Source organism: Serinus canaria, chromosome 10, assembly GCF_022539315.1.
Source record: "Serinus canaria isolate serCan28SL12 chromosome 10, serCan2020, whole genome shotgun sequence".
NCBI classification, from domain to species: domain Eukaryota; kingdom Metazoa; phylum Chordata; class Aves; order Passeriformes; family Fringillidae; genus Serinus; species Serinus canaria.
This window is the reverse complement of record NC_066324.1, coordinates 15,327,277-15,349,718: the sequence shown is the minus strand read 5'-3', so window position 1 is coordinate 15,349,718 and position 22,442 is coordinate 15,327,277. Positions and strand designations below refer to the sequence as shown.

General features: G+C 39.3%; 1 protein-coding gene across 4 annotated transcripts in view; it reads left to right on the top strand.

Annotated features, from left to right (window-relative positions):
* Nucleotides 1–22,442, top strand: part of TRPM1 (transient receptor potential cation channel subfamily M member 1) — a 95,182-nt gene that overhangs the window by 50,742 nt on the left and 21,998 nt on the right. For 3 of the 4 annotated variants that reach the window (XM_030228485.2, XM_050978451.1, XM_050978452.1), the window contains 14 exons: nucleotides 7,402–7,481; nucleotides 8,217–8,412; nucleotides 8,685–8,898; nucleotides 9,597–9,721; nucleotides 10,402–10,573; nucleotides 12,976–13,150; nucleotides 14,659–14,782; nucleotides 16,535–16,607; nucleotides 17,418–17,518; nucleotides 18,371–18,544; nucleotides 19,191–19,325; nucleotides 19,607–19,657; nucleotides 21,153–21,293; nucleotides 21,910–21,939. In XM_030228485.2, coding sequence (XP_030084345.2) covers nucleotides 7,402–7,481; nucleotides 8,217–8,412; nucleotides 8,685–8,898; nucleotides 9,597–9,721; nucleotides 10,402–10,573; nucleotides 12,976–13,150; nucleotides 14,659–14,782; nucleotides 16,535–16,607; nucleotides 17,418–17,518; nucleotides 18,371–18,544; nucleotides 19,191–19,325; nucleotides 19,607–19,657; nucleotides 21,153–21,293; nucleotides 21,910–21,939 — 1,791 coding nt within the window. Of the gene's footprint in view, nucleotides 1–4,618; nucleotides 4,695–7,401; nucleotides 7,482–8,216; nucleotides 8,413–8,684; nucleotides 8,899–9,596; nucleotides 9,722–10,401; nucleotides 10,574–12,975; nucleotides 13,151–14,658; nucleotides 14,783–16,534; nucleotides 16,608–17,417; nucleotides 17,519–18,370; nucleotides 18,545–19,190; nucleotides 19,326–19,606; nucleotides 19,658–21,152; nucleotides 21,294–21,909; nucleotides 21,940–22,442 lie in introns of those variants that run through there. The other variant, XM_050978453.1, reaches the window with a different exon arrangement.

The window sequence follows — 22,442 nt, the reverse complement described above, 5'->3', positions numbered from 1 at the left end:
TCCTAATCAATGTTTTTTGCATCTGCATGTAAGTGTGGGCTAGTCTTTTCTGTAGGCATGATTAGCATCTATTGACACCATTTTCTAAACCACAAATAATCAGGAGAATTCAGTATGTGGGTAGTTTTAGTGAGAACTATTCTCAGGTTTAGTTTTGTATTAAGGGAAGTACCTTGTCACATTGATCATGATTTCATAAGTGTTGATGAATTGCACAAAGGTTTGCTGTTGAGGGGGTGTTGAATCCCAGGGGTTTTCATTACAGTAGCAGTTTTCTATTTCAGGTTAGAATGAATGGCCCTTACTAAAGGCTCATAGTTTGGAATAATTTAAGAGAAATAGCCCACATGCAAATAATCTGGAAGCACCCTGACTTCTTTTAAAACCATTGTCTAGCGGAGTCTTTACATTAGCCGAGACAGATAATAGTTATAATACAAAAAACATCCCTGAGCCTTGTCAGAACTAGATACCAAGGTCATCTTAAATCTTTAAATAAGAATTATCAACAAAACTATGTTACACATGAAACTAGTAATTACCAGGCTGCTTACTGTCTCTCCCTGCTCATCCATCCTGCTGAGTTGGACTTCTTGAGAATGGTCACTTAGGTGAAGTTGCTCACCACTTCCCATCTTAGTGTCTTGGTTACTGTGTAAGATCTGGGAGTAAAACTTGGCCTATGAAGTGTCTATGGGCTGAAGGTCCTTTGGGGAGAAAGGTGCAGAGGCTCAGTACAGGTTGGTGTTTGTGTTCCCCATCTCCCAAGCATCCAGACAGGAGGGCTAAAGGCAGGAGAAGGATTTGGCAAGGCATTGACAGAACTGGGAAAAGTAACAAATGGAGATTAACATTAATGTTAACATGTCTTCTCTGAAATTTGATGCAGTAATGGAAAGGATAAACTGTTGCAGGAATTCCTTTTGCTTCCTTAAAATGTGGTAGATGTGGTGTGTAAGGAAGTCAGTGAATTTATTTCATATTTCACACAGAAAAATTCCATACTGCAAAGCTCCACAGGATATGTTCTCCCCCAGCATGTGCTGAGCCAGGCTGTGCTGCAGTGCACTCCAAATGGTTCTTTAAGTTGCTTTATTACAGTTTCATTAGCAGTATAGTTACATCAGTGCTGGGCTGTGCCTCTCTGTAGGAGCTCATCCAACACTTTGCTCCTGTGCCTCCATGGACCTTGTGCTGGAGCTGGGGATCTCCACAATTTCAGAGCCAGCCAGTCTGCTGTGCTATTGAGGCTGTAGCTGTTTTTCCCATTGCAAAGCCTCTGGGGAGGTGCTGTGTATCTCTCAGAGGTGCGGCAGAATCATCTTAGCTTTGAAAAAGGAGCTTGTTACTTCTTGCATATTTTGTAAACCGTGTCCCTCAGTTAATGAAACCGGAGAGAAAATGGAATAATTTTCTTTTTTCAGCAGATGTTTGCTGTGCCTCTCCAGAAACACAGAGTGTAATGAAGCCATGAAAGCTCCTTACAGCTCTCTGTGCAGTGTAGCACCATTTTTTGGTTTGCACACCAACATCAGGAGGGATTTCTGGCCTCAATTTGAAATAACAACATTGCTTGCCTTGCTTACAGACACTGCCATCCTGCCTGGTGTGTGTTAGTCTCTACCACAGAACAAGTGGTTCCCTGACAAAGTTGCTACAAGAGCATGGGTTCAAATTGAACAATATCAAAAACACAGTGGGCTGTCTCCAGATCATATATAACATTTGACAGAACTTTGTGTATCACTAAGAATAAGAATTGTCTCAAGCAAATAGGATTTTATTTGAAAGACTCTTTAAACTGTTAGCGAAAAATATAAGGGATCCTCTTTCTCTTGGGTGCTGTTTGGTATTTCATATTCTAATAATTACTAAACCTGTTCTTGGTTCTACAAATAGATTTTTGATAGAACTCATGCTAACAAGAGTTTTAGAAATTTAGTAGATTCATAGGCTGGTGCTGTATTCTCTAGTTGGGGACATTGTTCATGGCTCTGGCTCTCCGTGGCATAACACAAATTCAAAACACCATTATGGTCTCATGCCCTGTACTCATTTAGCAATGAAGAACTTTTCAGTAAAATCTTACCAGTTTGTGAGTGGCTACAGGGTTGGCTATTAACATACATCACATAGTTTGGAGGATTTTTCTCTGAGCAAGACCTTGTTATTAGGAGGAATGTAATTTCTAGGCAGAACTAATCACCTGAAAGATTAATTAGTTGGGCACTTGGAAAAACTGTTCTTTCAAAGTGAAGAAGGATGATGAATAGTGTAATTGGGATGTTGCATTTAAAGGCAGCACAAAATAGAAATTGTTCTCATGTCAGGACTTAAGTTCCAGATAACAGAGATTCTGCTAATATAATGACTTCTTTTTTCTCCCAACTGTTTATTGTTCTTATTTACTTTCTTTTAAGTAAGAGTGCACATGGTCTTGATATGAATTTCATTTCACATTCAGATTACTTCTTTCTTTCCCTATCTCATCAAAGCAAACATCCCTGTGCTCAAATCTAGCATAAATATCCCAGTTTAATTCTGCAGAGCATTCTAATTTTATGATTGGGCAACACAGTTGAGATTTGATTTCCCTAGTAATGCCACCTTTTCTGCAGCATACTGTAAACCATAGGAGGATTACCTGAAAAGTTGGTCAGAGGGTGTTAACAGGGCTACAGATGAATCTTTCCATAAATGACAACAATCAGTCCACATCTTAACAAGATGTTGGTCCAAGTAGTTTGTACTAGTCCACAGATGTAAGCTCTGCTACCCAGCCAGATCCATTTTTGTATTATTCTGTGCTTGGCTTAGCCTGAACAGCTCTGTCAAACCCTGTGTTATTCATGACATACATTTGTTTGGTCCCCTGCCTGCTCCCTCAGTGCATTTGTGCAGCAGGCACAGTCTGCATGTCCAGTCCCAGTTGATGCACCAAGCCCTGCTGTTCTCATGCCTGCTGACCAGCTGGGCCTGGTCCAGGCAAAACCTGTCTGGAGTGCAGCAGCTGTGGAATATGTGCTCCTTCAGGCCCCAGGAGGCTCTGAGCTGTGTGACAGCAGATGCTCTGCAGATACAAAGAGAGGCCAAGCCCTGTCCCATCCTGTCCCCAGTTCAAGCAAGCCAAGCCATTGAGCAAGGACACAGGTCCCTGTCCAAGGAGCAGCACTCTAGGGGTCAGAGAGCTCAGTCCTGCTTTTAGACCTGCTTGAGCTTGAGCTTTGGGTGTGCTCCAGTGGCACAACAGACCCTCATCCCTGCCCCCCTGTCCCTCCTCAAATTCTTCCACTCCCTTTGCTGGTCATTACATTCATCACAATCACTAAATGCTGTGCCATCCTCCAGGGGTGTAGCTTTACTGAAATTCTGGTGACACAATGCCATGTTAGAGTTTGCAGCATGACATTTCCAGTGGCTTTCCTCTCCTGTCTGGATTTCCACCTTGGAGATTCTCCAAATATTTATTTATTGGTGCATAGCCCACCTGTTGCTCTTGCATAAAGCTGCAATGAAACAGGGCTGCAGGCTTTGTTTTGGTGCAGCCTGAAATTCAGGCTCAGTTCTTGTTTACTGAATGCTTGGTTATATATGAAGTGAAATATGTAAAATTTAATGTTAATTTAGTAGAAAACTGAAATTATCTATGTGTGGGAGAGAAAATTCTCTTCAGTTGCTGCAGCTAAAATGATTCAGTTGCTTTTTTTCTCAGCAAATAGAGTAATTCATTTGCAATAGTCAAAGGATAATTGGTCTTTTTAGAACTAGTTCTTGTGTTAATTAGTTCCTATATTTGCAAGGTGACTTGTGGTTTAGGGTCTTGATTTTGTTACTCTGTGATTTACATACCAGTTATACTGATTTCCTTTTGTTTCTGAGGAGGATAGCTTTATAATGCTAAAGACAATGAGCAAAACCATATAGTGGAATAATATAAATCCAGTATTAGTTCATGCTGTTTCTCAGCAACATATTGGTTTCTAGGCTGAAGTACATGAATTAGCAGTGCTTTGGGGTTTTTTTATCATAGCTTAGGATACCTGTTGCCAGTTTACATAAAGGACAACAAATGTACAGCTGAACATCTGAAATGTGTTTTTTTCAAAACTAGGTTCTAATTAATACATTCAGGATTTGCAGTAACAAGCAAGTTTGAACTTCACTACTGGCAACAAGTTGGGATCTGCTTTTTTTTTGTTTTTTTTTTTGCTTTCTTCAGAGGTGTATGGAAAACCACCAGTGGCTGTTGGTCTGAAAATTGTAGGTGATCTATCATTGTTCTTTGGCAATTCATCCATCCCAAGGCTGTTAAAAACTGCTTTTTTTTTTTTCATACTCACAAGAGACAGTATGTGTACTTATATTTTTCCTTGAAAGACCAAGAGCTTTTCAATCCAGAGGAAGAAATGTACAGAATCTGTATAAAGTAGTGGAGAAAGTGCCCATTTTCTGACAGCAAATGTTTCTGCTCAAGTATTTGCACTGGATTATAATGAAGCTTTGGTTAAGCAGATTAAACAGACAAAAGCAGTGAAACTTCAAAGGCTGACCAAATGTGCTGAGGTTTTTATTTCCCCAGTCTGTAATGCCTGCTTTTGCCTTCCTCTCATTAGCAGAGAAAAATAAGCCAGTAGAGCACAATGTGCTGTCCCTCTGTAGTGCCTGCAGCGGCTGATTGCTAACGGGGTTCGGGGGTGAGTACTGAAGGCTTTTCCAACGGAGCAGTAGATAAGAGACCTCCTCTGAGAAGGGTTTTAAGAGCAACTGAGAGGTCAGCTGTTTGTATATCTCCTTTTAGATACCAAGATGCAAAAGCTTCCTTCCAAAAACAGATGTTAAGTCTGTGACTTAATCCAGTGGTTAAGTAACTTTTTTTACATGCTCAAAACAGCAAAAGGATCTCTGTGCTTTGGTAAGCTACAAGGAATAAGGTAAAGCATTATTCACTGGCATGGTGTAACAATCCAAACTGATTTGATTTTTCTGGATTGCATTTTCCAGTATTCTCTACAGAACAGTTAAGTGTGCAGCATCTGTTGTGGTTTTTATTGTGAAAAGTGTTTCCTGCACTGTGGGATTGATTTGGGCTTTTGTGTCACTTAGTCAAGGAGTTATCAGAGACCACGCAGAATTTGGAAGTTTTAATCAGGTGGGAGAGAAGTTAATATGTTTAGAATATATAAAATAATAAAACCAAATTATTTAAAAAATTAAATATGTACAATTTTAGAAGTACAGAAATTATGTAAGCTCTGTAACAGGTTTCTGTTAAGCTCATTTTATAGTGTTACAGTTCATTAACTAATATGGCGTATATGAGAAGTAACAACACTGGACATAGTTGTTTAACAGCAGTAAAGTTGTACACTTTGAACATTTGTGTGCTTTTGAATTAGTTTTGAAAAATTACTGTAATTCAAATCAAATGGACTATTTTTAGAGCTCTGAATATTTTGAACTGCCTGAATACCTGTGAAGTAGCAACATCTCATTCTGAGCAGGTAAATGGAATTTCTTTGCTTTAATCACCCACCTCCATATACCACAGAGCCTCATGGACCTCGCTGTTGGGGATGTTTTCTCTGGATTTTTCTAGAACTGGACTCTGGTGCTACAGAATGAAAGCATTTTCTAAGCTTCACTTCAAATAATACTATTATTAAAATTTGTTATGTTGTCAAAGCCATGCCAGAAGGTGTATGAAAAGAACCTTCTTGATAATTTTGGAAGAAAGTCTCTTTAGTTTCATTTGAAGAAGAAATCTGTGGCGTCAACACAGAAAAGCTGACTAAGTCCCACAGCCTTTCAATACTAAATTTAATGCTCTTTTCCTTCTTATTTTGCTACATGACCAAGCCCTTTATGCTAAATGCCTGAGATACATGCCTTATCATTTAGAAAGCAAGTAAAGCTGTAAACTACAGGAAGCAAAGCTGTAAGCTACAGGAAGCTTTGTCCATGAGTTGTTATTTCTTCCTCACTGTTGTGCTGTGAGGTCCCAGACAACTCCTTCTAAAATGACATGAGATGGTTCTGCCTTGGTAAATCGGCAAGATGGGAGTGGAGAGCAGAATTGCAGGATCTCCTAGGCCACTGACTGCCCAGACTGGCTCAGAGGCACCTGAGACAGGTGAATGTTTGTGTACCTGAGCAATTATAGACACCTTTACATTGAAGTAGAAGCTTGGTTTGGCAACTTCCTTGCAGTTACTTGCAATGAGGGAACTTCAAGTAGTCCCCTATAATTTTAGACATAGTGGAGTAAATGAAGAAGCCAGATCAGAAGTAACAAGTCAACATACAAAGGAGCTTCAGAGACAGCCTTTGCCTTGCATGAGAAAGAAAGATGAATTCTGAAGCCCCCTGTTCCTCATGCTGGAGCCTGTGCAGCACTCGGAGCGTGGCTGGTCTCAAAGCGGCTGACAGGCATCTGCAGCTGACTTTCTTAAGTCAAAATCAGCAAGGGTTTTAGCTCTTTCTCTAGGAAAAGTCCCTTTACTTTTTTTTTTAAGTTAGGCTGAAAGTTGTGTCATTTTTAGCTCCTGTGCCTACAAAAATTTAATTTCACTTCCATAGCACAAACTAAAGCAAAATGTACAACATTTGCTTGCAACTTGAAAAGAGAGTTTCATAATTCAAACTCAGAAGAGGCAACTTTTATCAGCAAGGCAAAGGTATCAGTGTCATCAAATTGTGAGTGCTTTTTAACATTTTTCATTTCTTTAAAGTTAAAAGGCTTCTTTGAATTCACTTTTTAGAATTGGTTTGCAAGTAGGATAATAGGCCAACACAATTTGAAGGTCATTTCCTTCCTCCTGTTTCACAGATACCCAAAGAGTTTGTGCTTTTACTGTCACAGGGTATTCAGTTTAAAAATGCTCCTTCCAAGATGCATCTCATTCAGAGTAAGATGCTCTAGGAAAGGCTGGAACTTGATTTAAAGTAGGAAAAAATTATGTGAGAAGATAGTTATGAAGGGAAAGTCTGAGGAGAACTTTCTGCATACAAAGAAAGCATTGTTTGGAGTAAATACTATTATCTATTTATTACACAATTTATGGTAATTTTCTGTGCTACATTGATTCCATTTACTGTTTACTGCTGTAGGAAGGAGCAGGTGCATTTTTTGGTAGAACTTGAAACTTCAAGACCATCATCTTTCTACAGAAAGGCTTTTACACACATTCGAGGTTTAAATTTTATCCAAATCATAGAGATTCACATCACTTCATGAGAAGATGTATCTGGTGTTTAAAACTGATGTAATGAATTTAGTAGCTGAAAATAGAAGGTAAATTAATTTAGTAGCTGATAATAGAAGGTAAATGTTGCTGTATCTGCCACACAGAAACATAACAGTATATTTCTTTTTTTTTTTTTTTTCCTTTTCTCTCTTTTAAGGGTCAGAAGGCTTGGATAGAGAAGACCTTTTCTAAAAGAGAATGCATCTATATAATTGCCAACAACAAAGACTCGACCAGGTAACATTTGAAATTTTTGTTTCAATGGAAAAGCTTAATATCAGAGAAACTCAACTTTGTTTGGGTTTAGATGTGTGAAACCCAGTTTAGTCACTGCCTGTAAAGGGAGATGACAGGGGAACAAAAGCACAAGTCAAGCTTGCACTCCAATCTGCACAGAGCCATGGGACATGTCACACAGAGATGACAAGGCTGGGAGCAGGGAGCCAGTGAGTTGTTGGCTCCTAGCTTTGCAAACCATAATAAATTCATACTGAATTCTGAAAGCAAGGATGCAGTAATTTGGTGCCATCCTTCATAGTTGGTATGATGTTACCAATGACAATAGGGGACAGGGGGATTTGATTTCTTAGTCTAAATATTAATATTACTCCATGGGCTAGCTGCATATTGTGGTCCAGCTTGTGTGGACAACAGAACAGTTAATGTCACATGCAAGCTGTCACCTCTAGGTAAGAAACAGGTGGTCAGTGCTCCTGTTCTGCATTCTTCCTTCTTGCCTGGCTTTTTACCTAGAACAACTTTCCAATGCATAAGACAAGGGAAGTGAATTTTTTTGTCTTTGCATGTTAAAAACCACCGAAGCCTGTTAATTCTGGCACATATGTGTGTGTGAGAGGTGTTTTCTATTATTCACCTTGGGCACTTGAAAATCTAATTTCCAATATTTTTTTTTTTTTTTATTTCAAAGATACTGTAATCAAAGTCACTTCAAATTTTAATTTTAACCTCCAGGTGCTGCTGTGGCCAGCTCATTAACCAACATATTCCACCTCCTCCAAGTATAACAGCTAATAAAAATGAAGAAGAAACGAAGCAAATGGAAGCTCAGCCAGAGAAATGGTCTGTCAGTAAACACACCCAAGCATACCCAACAGATGCCTATGGAAACCTGGAATTCCAGGGAGGAGGACATTCAAATAAGGCCATGGTAAGGGGCATAGGGTACTGTAAGATATTTATTCATCTGGTGTTCAGCAGACTCTTGAGTTTTCTTAGCAGTAAAACTAACAGCAGTTCAAACTTCTGCAAAAATTCTCTTTGTTTTTCCTCTCTTCTGAAGAAATCCAAACTTAGGTTTGTTTCTTTGTTTGAAAATTGTAAAACTCTCTCTTCAGGATGAAAGGCAAGCAGTAACCATTCTTTGCTCAGAGAATTTTTCAGAACAGGCTGAGTGACAGCATTACACGTTGCTCTTTGCAGTACATCCGTGTGTCGTATGACACTAAACCAGATTCTCTGCTGCATCTCATGGTGAAAGACTGGCAACTGGAACTGCCCAAACTCTTAATCTCTGTCCATGGAGGCCTCCAGAACTTTGAAATGCAACCAAAATTAAAGCAAGTGTTTGGAAAAGGTCTGATAAAGGCTGCCATGACCACAGGAGCTTGGATTTTCACTGGTGGTGTTAGTACAGGTAAGCAATTGCCATCACTTTTTGTTTACTTAAGAATTCAGTGATGTTCATTCACTAATCTTTCCCACAGGCAGAAGATTTAAGTCTTCATGAACGAGTCATTACCCACTAGACCAAAAAAGGAGCATTGTAATCATTTGTGTTAATCTCCTACCCAGCCCAGACCATAAGATTTTCCTGGGTCAGTATTGATTTGCATTACTCGGTGTTTCCCCTGAAAACAAATTTCAGCCTTGGTTTCAGTAGAAGGAATCTACCACTAGTTCTAATATACATCTTGTAGTGCTTGGTTATCCTTGTAGTTAAGAAGTTTCCTACTCCAAATTTAGGTTTGGTGTGATTTTTTTGTACAAAGATCTTTTTTTATTGAAAGTGTTTTTCCTGCTGTCATGGCTTGTGTCCGATGAATAACATACCTCAGACAAGGGTACAGATTACACAGTGGCAAGTTGGTAATGGGGTAAGTCTTCCACAGACTTCACTGAATTCAGCACAGTGATGTGAGAAGGTCATGGGACTTCCAACACAACCATTACAAAATAAAACCATGGTTGTCTGCATTGCATGTTCTACTATAAAGTACCAGTACCAGTTTAGTAGTGAAAGCACCTCAGTAGCTCCCTGAGAGCCAAGAAGAAAATTCTGTTTAGTGATCAATACAAAGTGCCAAAAATGCATTAAATTCATTGTACCTATAGGTGTCATTCGTCACGTGGGAGATGCCTTGAAAGATCATTCCTCCAAATCCAGAGGACGAATATGTGCCATAGGAATTGCACCGTGGGGCATTGTAGAAAACAAGGAGGATCTAATAGGAAAAGATGTAAGTGTTTAAGGAAACAGCTGTGTGAAAAATACATTGTTAATATTTCTGAAATACTACTTTTTTCCATTTCTAAAGTAGGCCTAGAAGGTGAAATTGAACAATTTCTTGAGAAAACCTGTTGTTTAAGTGTATTTCTCAGGTTGTCATGAATGACCTCAAAGTAAATATGGAATTGGTGAGGTTTCCGTTGCTTTCATTAGTAAAGACCTCTCTGTGGTGACAGTTTTACATCCTAACTTCAGTGTGGCACTCTGAGCCTTCTGTAAATCACATAAGGGCCTTATTGTGTGTGCAAGGCTGGCATTTATCACAGGTGGGTACTCTGGAGTGGCATATGAATTACCAGGAACTCCAAATGAGAATGTATTTTCTAATGCACTAAGAGGATTATGTAACAGCACAGTGTTTGAACAAGGAGGGCATGGTAATGAGCTTAGGGGAACATGCAGGGGAGTGCACAATCTGACTGTCATCCTCCAAAGACAACAGTGATGTCAGGAGGACAGATTTGGAATGTAAAAGCAAGCTGCTTTTCTAATTCTCCTCTGGTTTTTATAGAGGTTTGCTTGGTTTGTTTCCTCAGAAGACTCTGAGTGTGCCTCTGTGGGGTGGTGTGGGGCATTTTCCCATTTGATTCTTAGTTCTAATCTAGGTGCATCTCTCCTCTTGAAACACAGGTAACACGAGTTTACCAAACAATGTCAAACCCTTTAAGTAAGCTCTCTGTGCTCAACAGTTCCCACACCCACTTCATTCTGGCAGACAATGGAACATTAGGTAAATATGGAGCTGAAGTCAAGTTACGGCGTCAGCTGGAAAAACACATTTCCCTCCAGAAGATTAACACACGTAAGTATGAGTGGGGCAAACTGTGACCAAAACGCCTTGAGGGGGGGAAGGAGGGCTTGAAGGACTTGAAAGTGTGGAAATTAAAGGCTTCTTCCAGCTCTTGCCAGTGGAAGTCTGCTCAGGACTGTGTGACTGGACTAGAACATAAGTTTGATAAGTGGTGAAAGAGCCCACGTCGAACCGGGCAGAAAAACCACGGAGTAAGGACTGCATAAAGGGATGAGGAAAAATTGGCAAATCATAGTGAGGAGAAGCTTCAAAGCAGTGAGAGTCTAAGGAAAAGGAAGTGCAAAGAATTTGTGCACTTCTAGGCTAGAATTCATAAGCATCAGTAAACACACAGAACGAGGGGATTTTTTTATAGTTCCTGTTTACAGGAATACTGTGCATCTTAGTGATTTCTGATTCTGAATGTCCACATGAGCATTTTATTTGTTTCATTTGAAATATCACACTCAAAATTCTTTGGTCTTCCTGATAAACTTTGCAGGCATTTTGATTTTTAATGACAATTAAGGCAATTTCATCTTAATGCTTTCATATTTAGAGTTTTGTGCAGTTTAAAATTTCTTCCAGCAATTATGACCTCTTTAATATAATTTTCTAGAATTTTTCTCATTGTTATTTAGAAAATAATTCTTTTAAAATATATATATTCATTAACATGTAAAATATTAATTTTTAAAGGTGAAAGAGAAAATATATAAACTATTTAAAAATAACTCTACAACCCTAATTAAAAATGGTCCAAAAAATGTTAATAGTCTCTCAATTCACACATCAGTTAAGAGCTACTGGAGAATCTACACCAATTCTACCAGTTGCTTTTCTTACCTCTTACTAGCACTCCTGTAAACTGTGTAAGCCTGTAAAAATAAGAAAAAAGGAACATCCAGAATGGCAATTGCATTGAACTCCACAGAAGTTCCTTATAGGGTCAAAGTGCTCACATGGGTAGAGCAGAAAACTCAATTAGAGTGGCAGGTAAAGCCAAAAGGTGCAATTGGGAACAGCCATAAGGTATCCAAATGTTCTGGGAATTCTCTGAGTGCTGCCCTGTGCCTTTGGTGAGCCTAAGAAACAGCTCAGGAAAACACTGCCCCTTGCCTTTGAGCATGGAGGCAGTGCCAGGTGCTGCTGCCCACAGATGGAAACAGCTCAGCCTGCTTTTGTCATCTTTGTCTTCTGCAGAAATGCTGGCAGAGCTGGAAGGTTGTGAAAGGGAGCATTGGCTTGGAAGGTCAGGAATTCAGGGCCTAGAGAAAGGATGTTCTGTGTCATTCCTTTTAATACCACTGGGGCTTGGGGCTATCAGCTCTGGTTTAGGTAGTGTTTGGTGGTTTTTGTCATGAGAAGGGCAAAGTTGGGAATACACACAGAAGCCTGTTCTGTGAAGGGCTGCAGTACACCTGCTAGTTACAACATACAGGGAGTTGTTTTGTTTCTTCTTAATCACTCCAAGCACAGGCACCTCTGCTGGAAATCTCAGGAGGAATCACTAAAGATTTCATGGACATACAGGCCAGCCCGTGCTCTGTGACCCCTGCCTATCAGAGCTGGGGTGTACTGACAGGAGGATGTCAGGAAGCTTCTCCTGTCACTGTGCATGGTGTTCCTGTTCTGCAGAGAGGAATCAAGATTGAAAACATGAACTCTTTCACGCGTTCTCAGCCAAACAAAAAGTGCATCTTTATAAAGCGCTGGTCATTTCACAGGTTAAGAACTGAATTCAAATGCTTATGATAGTGGAATTAGTCAGCATTCAGGTAATGTTTGTCCTTCATTTCCCCAAGTTTCTTGTGACCAAGGCTACTGAGACCATGTGACCTGTGGGCTTCCCTTTGTCATCCTATGCCTGGAGATCACAGTGAGGCAGGGACAGCAAAGGGATGCTCAGCTGTCGTCTCTTCCATCGGCCAGCCATTTCAGCCTCATGATAAAAACACTAATTCCATTTTTTTATCTTAGGAGTAAGCATAGGTATGTCACCTCACTGAAGACTTCCCTAGGTAATCAATGAAGAGGTAAAGCATCAAAGGCTGGGAGCCATCCAAGTAACAGTGAAGGTGATGAAGCAGTCATGTTAGCTGCTTTGTCTGTACCTGGTGTCTGTCGAGAGAGGTTCCAAACATCCACCAACACTGAGTGGATAAGTTACCAGTATGGAGCTGATACAAAAGCAAGGGCAGAGAGACATCTTACTCTTTTCCTTTTGGGCTTGGGGAACAGCATATGGATGTTTTTGCTCACATTGGCCACAAAATGGCCATCATTTTTCCTAAGGGCTCTGGTTGGAAGCGGTGCTCTAACACAGAAATCACATCCACATATCTCAATTTCTTAAACTAAATTTCCATGACACTTTTTTTTTTTTCTTGTTTCTGTTCTTCTGGTTTTTGCAGGACTGGGGCAAGGTGTTCCTGTTGTTGGGCTCATAGTAGAAGGAGGTCCCAATGTGATCTCCATTGTCTTGGAGTGTCTGCGGGAAGACCCCCCTCTCCCAGTGGTGATCTGCGATGGCAGCGGGCGAGCATCAGACATCCTGTCATTTGCACACAAGTACTCAGAGGAAGGAGGGTAAGGGTTCAAGATCTTCACCAAAGCTGTGTAGGACTGTATGTTTTGCTTTCACAGAGCTTCATTTAAAAAAACCCTCAAGGACAAAATGCTGCTAGCAGAGGCATTCTGCTGTCAGTCAGGTTTTGTTGCCCGTTTGGTCTTAGCCCTGAATTTAGTGAGTAGAAGTTATTACCACTTTGAAGGCATATTATGGTCCTTTGAAATGAGCTTGCTCTCAGCACAGTACACCGTTTTACAAGCTCCATCGGGGTCTGCTGCACTGTACTTGGTGCTGGATTGAGCATGGTAGAAGCAAGGACAGGTTCCCAGGAGTAACTCTTTTCTTCAGGCCAGGGCTGAGGTTAATCAGTGCGTGGATTTGCAAAATTTGTACTGCCTGATTCTGCTGTGTTGTGTGAATGAATTTCATTGTCCAAGAGTGCCAGACCAGCTGTGGAAATTTTGGGCTTCCTTCATTCTCTTGCTTTTGCCTTCCAGGCAAACACCTTATATATTGTCTTAATTAGGTTGTGGCATACCTGTCTTGTGCTGAAGATAGAACCTATTTCCTGGACTGAAGTTGAAGCTTAGCTTGGATTAAATATTAAGCAGACAAGTAGTGTTGCAAGCAGTGTGGATGTTATTTGCTGAATTAGGAGAGCAGCTCTTATGCTGGATTTTGTTGGTGTTTAGATATAGCACATATTTAATTGCACCAACAGTATTTATTCAGCATTTTCCCTTTCTTTGTAACAAGCTTCCTTAGTTTAGATCAAACTTGGCTTGCCTTTTTTTTTTTCTTATTCATTCTTCCTATCAGCTCGTAAGTAATTGAAAGAGCTTATCAGGATCAGTCTCAGAGATGTGCTCACTGCATGACTTTCCTTCCCAGTGACAGTGTATATGATGCAGTGTCCAATTTTCTTCTCCAATAATTATGATAAATGTGTTCATTTAGTAAGGCAGATCTATAATGAGAATTTTTTGTCAGTCCAATCATTTTCTCACAGTGAATTTTGAATTTTACTACATCTCTCAGGCACCTGCTGGTAATGTTTGCCATAATCTGAAAACACATGTGTTTTATTAGGAAATGGATGAAGATTGAAAGGCTGTTTTGTAATGCTTTGGGAGAGGAAACATTCCTGACCTTTCTGGAATGTTTTCAATCTAATTTCTTTAATTATCTTTTGGATTGTTCATTTGTTTCTCAGTTGGGTATTATGAGTTTTCAGATGCATTAGCAAGTTCAGTCCTTTGTTTAAGACCATAACCAAGGTGACATATCAGAAGTGTGAAGTGCTTTGGGGTTTTTAGCTATATGCAAAGGGACTTGAGCATTTAGAAGCAAAGGTATGGGCCCTGTAAGGCCTAATGATAGAATCCTAAAGATTGAACTTGTTAACTGAAGTATATCTATGATATATAAGAACAATACCTGGATATTATAGTTTCTTAAACAGTAGGCCTTCTGAATATATATTCATTCTGGCAATGTCTTCTTTTATGTCTCATTTTTCCTTTAGGATAATAAATGAATCCCTTAGGGACCAGCTTCTAGTCACCATCCAGAAAACCTTTAACTACAACAGGAATCAAGCTCATCAGCTGTTTGTCATTCTTATGGAGTGCATGAAAAAAAAAGAACTTGTAAGTATCCTAAAAGTAGTTCTCAAAGGTGATTTCTGTGACCAAACTTTGTAGAGTACTTTTAAGTGCCATTTTCAAGGGTTATAGTTTAAGGTTTTTTTCCCCATGTAGCTGCATTAAATGTACATTAACATAGGCCAAGAAGGGATTACATCTTCTGGAATGTCCCAAAACCAAATTTCAGATGCTTCTCCTGTGTAAATTGATAGGACTCTTTTTCCACAGACTTCAGCAAGGCAGAATAAGACACCAAGAGAAATGCACTAAACCCAGGATCCAGTGCCAAAAGTGGAGGAAAGATAATTGAAGAAAGGGTTCCTAGGAGCAAAAAGTATTCAGAGTGCATCAACACAGTTTTTGTTTTCTGACATAGTAACTCCTTAACAGCCTTTCATTCCAGGGAAAGGGGCTTGGCAGGCTTGTCAAGAGAAACTGAAGCATTGTGTTCCTGAAGATCCCCACCTTCCTTGCTCCTGGTTTGCTGCAGGTCTGCTGTGTGTGCTGCAGCCCTCACTCAGGTTCCTGCCTGTCTCCCACATCCCAGCTGCAGAGAAAAGTGTGCTCAGGAAAAGAAAACCTTTGACATTCACATCTGTGGTCTTGAAGCAGCGTATTGAAATTGCATTCACTGTGTCCCTGCAGGCAGAATGAATCCCTGAGTGTTTGAGTAATTCTTTCTGTGAAGTTTTGTAAATATGATGCCAAGATGGGTTCCATACATACACCTTCACTGGATGTAAAGTTGATGGTAAACATGACTCTGATAAGCTGACTGAAAAGAGAATCAGCCTTCCTAAAAAATCGGTTTGAGAAAAGAGGAGAGCCCACAGCTGCTTTAGTCAGACTGTTTTGAGTTTAAAATGTGCATCAGAGCACACCTGGTTTATTCAGCAAAATTCAGACACTGGCTGTGAAGCCCAAGCAGACTTATGGTTATGGTTTTCTGTTGATGGTTTTGTCTGTTCTTGTTAATTAGTAATATTTTTCCCATAGTTCTTTTTCTAATGTCATATATCTTTGCATTCCTGCAAAATATATTCTAACTGTTGAGAAAATTGCTGTCCTCAGTAGTTAATGTGAATAGTTGCTTTTGGAAAATTAAGCATTTGAGGTTTTTTGGTCTGCATTTGGTATTAAGTTTGTTAACATAGAATATTTGGTTATTCTGCTTTTGAATTATTAGTTATCTAATATGTAGTTAAATGGCTAAGCATAGCATTAATTACTATATTTAAAATAATTGAATTACAATGGACTGAACTAAGCAAATGTGACTAAAAATAATTGCTTTGTTTTTAATTGGTCCTGCCTTTTTGATTGTCATGTGTCATTGTCATTCTGCAGCTAATAGGTATTTGAATTTTATCATCAATAAAAAGGATGCTGTGATAATTATCTTGGGTAACCAGCATTTCCATTTCCATTACTACTAGGAAGTAATAGAACCATCAGGAAACAATCAGTTTTGCATGGGAGTTTTGTCACCACTTTTTAGAATACATGGGTTTGGTGTAGATTTTCATCAAGTTTGTCATGTTCACCAATGCAGGGATATTTTAGGATAACTCCACTGAGAGAATTTAATTAAACACTTCTGTGAAAACTAAATTTCAAGGAAAAATTTACTGGAAATGTACTTTTTGAAAAATCTTAAATTGTAGGAAATAATGAAGCAGCACCATTCTGCTCCATTTTCTCTCCACATGTTCAGTGTCTCTTTCCTGAGCTGTAATTTGGTGTGTTTGGTTTTAGATCACCGTGTTCCGCATGGGCTCGGAAGGGCAGCACGACATTGAGATGTCCATCCTCACTGCTCTCCTCAAAGGTGGGTGTTCCAGGCACTCAGGAAGGCTGCACAGCAGCACCCCAAGAGGACATCCCTATGCACTGTCTGACATTCACTCTTTGTGTTTAAGTCTTTGATTTCTCCACCTGGATTTTAACAAGTGCCTGAGTGTGTTTGATTAATGTTCAGATCACCATGAAGCATAAAATCTAGATTGAAATTTTGTGTGGCTTTCCTCCCCTGAAAGCGTGGGATGGGAGTGCTGCAACAACTGTACTGCTGATACTTCAGCTCATTTTATTGCAGTTTTAGCATACATTAATAAAGTTAGGGGAAAAAAGTGGGAAGATGAAAGTCTGTCTGGATTTTTCCAGATCTCAGATTGTGCCATTTAAACCTTGGAGCAATAGGTTCAGTTCCATATTTAATTGGGGTTTGTTATGTTTGCTGAGACAATTGTTTTCTGTCTGTAGGTATACAGTAGTGGATACAGGCTTTATACAGAATCTCTGGAGTCCCAGATTTATACTTTTATGTACAGTATCAGCCAGAGGAGCTGAGAGGGATCTTTAAGAAGAGTTAAATGTGTGTCTTTAGCATCAGAATAAAAGTCAATATGGAAGTTTTAAAAAAAAGGGACACAATCTCATTAATCCTTTGGAAATTAGGATTATAGGGTTAAATGGAAGATGCTATAATTTGATTGGATTAATCCACTGCTTTGTGTCAGAATTATTCTAATGGTAGTATGATGTGGAGCCAGGCTGCTGTTTTCTAGTTATTGCAGAAGGTTGTCCAGCTTTGTTTCATCATGTGTGAAATATGAAACCTGTGTGTGTTTCTCTTCAGGTACCAATGCATCTGCTCCAGACCAGCTCAGCCTGGCTTTGGCCTGGAATCGTGTAGACATTGCACGCAGCCAAATATTTGTCTTTGGACACCACTGGCCAGTAAGACAAAGTTTTCTTTGTTTGTCACTAGTTTAAATGAAGTTGTGTAATATTTGCACCTTGGGTTTTGATGCTGCACTGGCAGCAATGGTGAAACACTGCAGATCACCTGTGTAACTAAAATCCTTTATTTAAGCTATTTTCATGTCTCACTGTGTTGATGCTTTTTGCTTTGCTGTGTGAACCATCTGATGCTGAATTACTCCAAAGTGTCATAAGGAGAGCAGCAATCCAGTTTTCTTCTCTGTGCAGTTTATGTAACCTAAGTATTATCTGGAGCAAGTTAAGCCTCCAAAGTGTGGTGCATGTGTGCCACTGCCCTGGGCAGACAGGTTGGAAAAGGGAAGAACTTCAGCTGAATAAATGTTTCTTGAGAGGTATAAACAGGAATACTGTCTGCAGAACAGAAATGAACCAGTGAGTGGCTCTCTGTCCTCTCCTCTCTGCTCTGCAGTATGGATGCTGTTTGGCACCATGCAGCATTCCTCTTAGGCTCTTTCTGTCCAGCTCTTGTTGCTATTTCTTTTCACAACTATTGGTTTCAGAGAGAGCAAAGGACCTGAAGTGTCCCAGTCCTCTCACACTGATTTTATTTCCCAAGAGAAGTCTTCCTCACTCAATGTCCTTCACTGCCTTGACTTTCAGTGTTACAAAGTTAGACTCAACAGCTTTTAAAAAAGGGTAAAGCTGTGACTATGCAGAAAGGCCCTTAAACTTAGAGAAATTACCATTTTTAGTTGACCCAATGTGAGAAGTGGTGACTGGGGGATGAGCTTGGTAGGAGTGTACTCAGTTAAATAGTTACTGTAAGATCAATTAGGTTTCTAATACTTTAATGCATTATAAATACAGCCTTTAGGAAGCCTTACAGCTCCTGATGGTACAGCTCCTGAGAAGGAAAAGAAATCTCCAGCACCTCAGACTAAAGCAGGCAGAGGGAAAGGAAAAGGAAAGAAAAAGGGAGGAAAAGCAAAAGAAGAACCAGAAGAAGAAACAGACCCAAGAAAACTTGAACTCCTGAACTGGGTAAGATGAAAGTATTTGTATAAAAAACTGCTGAAGATTTTTTTTTCATTCTGAAGTACAAAGACAGAAGGAAGATACACACTTTCATTCTGTAGAATGCTTTTATTCACATTCCCACAAGATCAGCTGTACGTTCTGCAGGAATGCTGTGTTTGAGCCAAGAATCCCTCTCACATCCCATGTGCACCACATGCAGCCATATCTCAACAGTGCAAGTCAGTACTGAGCTGCAGCATCTTCTTCCTTGCACTTGTCAGAAGGAAATAAGACCACCAGTGAACGTCTTCCTTCTGTGAATGTGTTAGTTTAACTTGTTCCTATCATGCTGAGCAAGTAAATACCTTTTTGACATAACATGTCAAGCATGGTATGCCTGGTTCAGTTAAAAATACTGAACAAAATGATTGAAAGATACATGCTGAAAGACTGAAAGCTACAGTTGTATTGCTAAAGGTTTGGAAACCTCTGCTATCTCTACTCACTTCATGTGGTTAAAATGTTACTTTCTAAATTTCTTTTTACTTACAGAGTACTCAACATTTGTGGGAGCTCAGTCCATATCCTAAGTAGTGAAAATAGCTGTGGCTGCTGCCCAGCCAACTCATTTGTACTCATGTGGTCTCCCATTCTCCACCCTGCAATTCAGGTGAACTCCCTGGAGCAGGCTATGCTGGATGCACTGGTCCTGGATCGAGTGGACTTTGTGAAACTTCTCATTGAGAATGGAGTGAACATGCAGCACTTCCTGACTATTCCTCGCCTGGAGGAGCTGTATAACACTGTGAGTGAGCAGAAATTCTAAAAAGCCCTGTGGTATTTTACCACTGTGTATGTGACTTGAATCACCCCAGAAGGGTTTATAAAAAAGGGATATTACAGAGCTCTTGATAGAAAGGTGTTTGCCATTGTAGCCCAGTTCCTTCTTTTCACCCCTCTGGGGTGTGATGACACAGGCTGTTGTCCAAAGTTCTGCTTAAGGTGCCAGATCACTAAATGTGTTCATGTTTGCAAAAAATCTGAGGAACTGAAGCTCTAATGGACCATGAATTATTTTTGTTTCAGAGACTGGGTCCACCAAATACACTGCATTTGCTAGTCAGAGATGTGAAAAAGGTAAGCAGTGTTCCATTTGTGATTGCATTAGCCATGTGAATCAACAGTAAAAGCAAGAATAGAATGGTCCAGGCAGGCATTTGAAATTAGATGGCAGCTGTTAAGAAAAGTTAAATGTCTCCCTGTGGCAAACAGTGGCATCAGTCTGAATTGGGTATGGAAGTGCTAGTAATTTAAAAACTAAGGAGTTAACTGAATTTGAGCTCCTATAGTGTAATATGGCATTTGAGATTTAGGTTGACACTGTTTCTTCTCTACAAGAAGCTCCCAATGCAGCATTAGAGGGGAGGAGTGGAAGGAAAGGCCTGCTAGGTTAACTGGAAGCCCCACTCATGACTGCAGAATTTCTTGCATTTTGTTTGTTTCCTTGTGTGTTTTCCAGTTACTTTTCTCCCACTAGTCCAACTTTTTTTTCCTGGGAGAAAATCTCTTCTGTCCTAAATTTGTTATTCGTTTGTTTCCATTACATGAAAATTTGTTCGTTGTATGTGAGTAGGGAGGGTCATTGTGAGATTTGTTGTATTTTCTCTCTTAGAGGTTTTGAAGCTTTCATTCAGTAAAATTCAGCTACATTAAATTGCCTGTATTAATTTCTGCAAGGAAAACTCCCAGTTCTTCCAGGGAGGTTCAGATGTGGGGATTATGCAGTACTGTGTAAATGTATAATTCATATTCATCTGCTTCACAGCTTAACTCTTTTCTCGTTCAGTGTTGTCACTGTGAGTGTCACTAATGTTCCTCTGCATTCTGTCTGTCTGTCTGTCTCTCCTCTTTTCCATTGCATTTCCATGCTCCCTCCCTCAGCGGCAGTCCCGGGGATTCAGTTGGGTTAACCTGGAGGTGATGTGCTTCCTTAGGCTGTGGTTGTTCCATCATAGCAGCTGCTCAGTGGTGATGTAGAACCAGTCATTGCTGTAGGATGTAGCTTGCACAATGGAGCACCATTTTTATTCCAGTGGAGTCAATACAATTATCCAGTTTTAGCTGTAACTGCCAAAATTAGAATTTGCTTTTTGCTTTGATTCTGGGCTGCACATTAATCATGGTCTGCATTGTAGTGTCAGCTGTAGATAATATGATGAAATATAAGTTTCCATAAAAAAAGTATATGAAGTATGGTGATCAGGGATAGTCACCATGAAATTGTCATGCTTTTATACTGGATGAATGATAATTAGTACAGAGTTTCTTAATTTCATTAATATAACCCTTGTAAACAACATAAACTTGTATGGACAGTCATATGTGAGTAAATCAAATTAAAATTTGTTCAGAAATACGAATTCTGCCAACAACAAAACCAAAAATCTATGACCCCAAAAATTTTCATTATGTGAATCAGTTAATTTCATACAAATGTTCAAAGACTGAACCCAGTGGCTGTAAATAATACCCATGTTCCAATGTAATTGTGACATATGTCTAGCCAGGCAATTTAATCTGTGTCACGTTTTCTTATCCTAAATCCTTATTAAGTTGTGGGTTTTTTTCTTAGGGAAATCTTCCACCAGATTATCATATCAGCCTAATAGATATTGGTCTTGTCCTGGAATATCTCATGGGTGGAGCCTATCGCTGCAACTATACTCGGAAAAGCTTTCGGACTCTTTATAATAATTTATTTGGACCAAAAAGGGTAAGAATGAATTAATTCCAAATGTGGCCATTGTGGTGGTGGTAAAAAATAAGTAATACTCTGTTCCTTTGTTTTTGTGAAACACTGCATATTAAATTCTAAAGAATTGCTGACAGGTAGAAGTTGAAACTCCAAGAGTGAAGTTATATAAGAAAGTTGTAAGACATCTGTGCTAAAGGATGTGAGAACATGAGACGTGGTGAATACACTGATCTGGAAGTGAATTTCCTCCTATTCCACTAGTTTACAATCCAAGTATTCCTAACTGTAGTGTGCTTAGAAGCACTTTTGGGGCTTTTTTTTTTGCTTTTGTGACCATGTGGTGATTTTAATTCTCAAAGCATTATTTATCAAATTATTCATTTAACTCTTCAGTCTGAATCAAAATCTTTCCTTTGAGTGCAGGACAGATATTTCCTAACCCATTGCATTCCTGCAAATGCAATTTAAATGAAGAGTAACTAATTGCAGCACTATTGGTACAATTATTTATAACAGTAATTTTCATAATAAATGCTGTACGTTTGTAAATGAAAATGGGTTTGCTTGGTATTGTTTGGTCTTTCAAATTTTCCTCCCATCTAACTGATTTTCTTTTCTATTTTTTAATATTCAGCCAAAAGCTCTTAAACTACTGGGAATGGAGGTAAGCTGGATTTGTTTAAAATACTGGTTTTATCAAAACATTTCCTGATACAATACCCTTTTGTTTTTATTTGATTTTCCTAGGGTGTAGAGGACCTAATTTTTTGTCCTCAACTGAGATTTTATATCTTGTGCTTCAGAAGTGGTAAATACTTTGTGCAATCGATGACCCTGAATTTTCCATAGAGGACAGAGGTCACCACTTGCAGTTGTTAAAACTGCTCAATGAGAAGTACATTCTCAGTTGCTGAGCTGAAGAATCATCTTTGGAAATGGTGTTGGAGGTTGAATTCTGAATTTGGATTTAAATTCACATTTTGTTGAAAAACTGCATAATGCTGAGCTTGCTTGAACAAGAACTGATTTTGTAGAATAGCAATTTCTTTTACTTGCAATCCACTTCTGAGATTGGACTCAAGGTCTACTACAGTGATGATGAGTTCTGTCTTATATATGCAATGTTCTTCCTACATTTTTTAAACCCTAATTTTCCCAATCATGGCT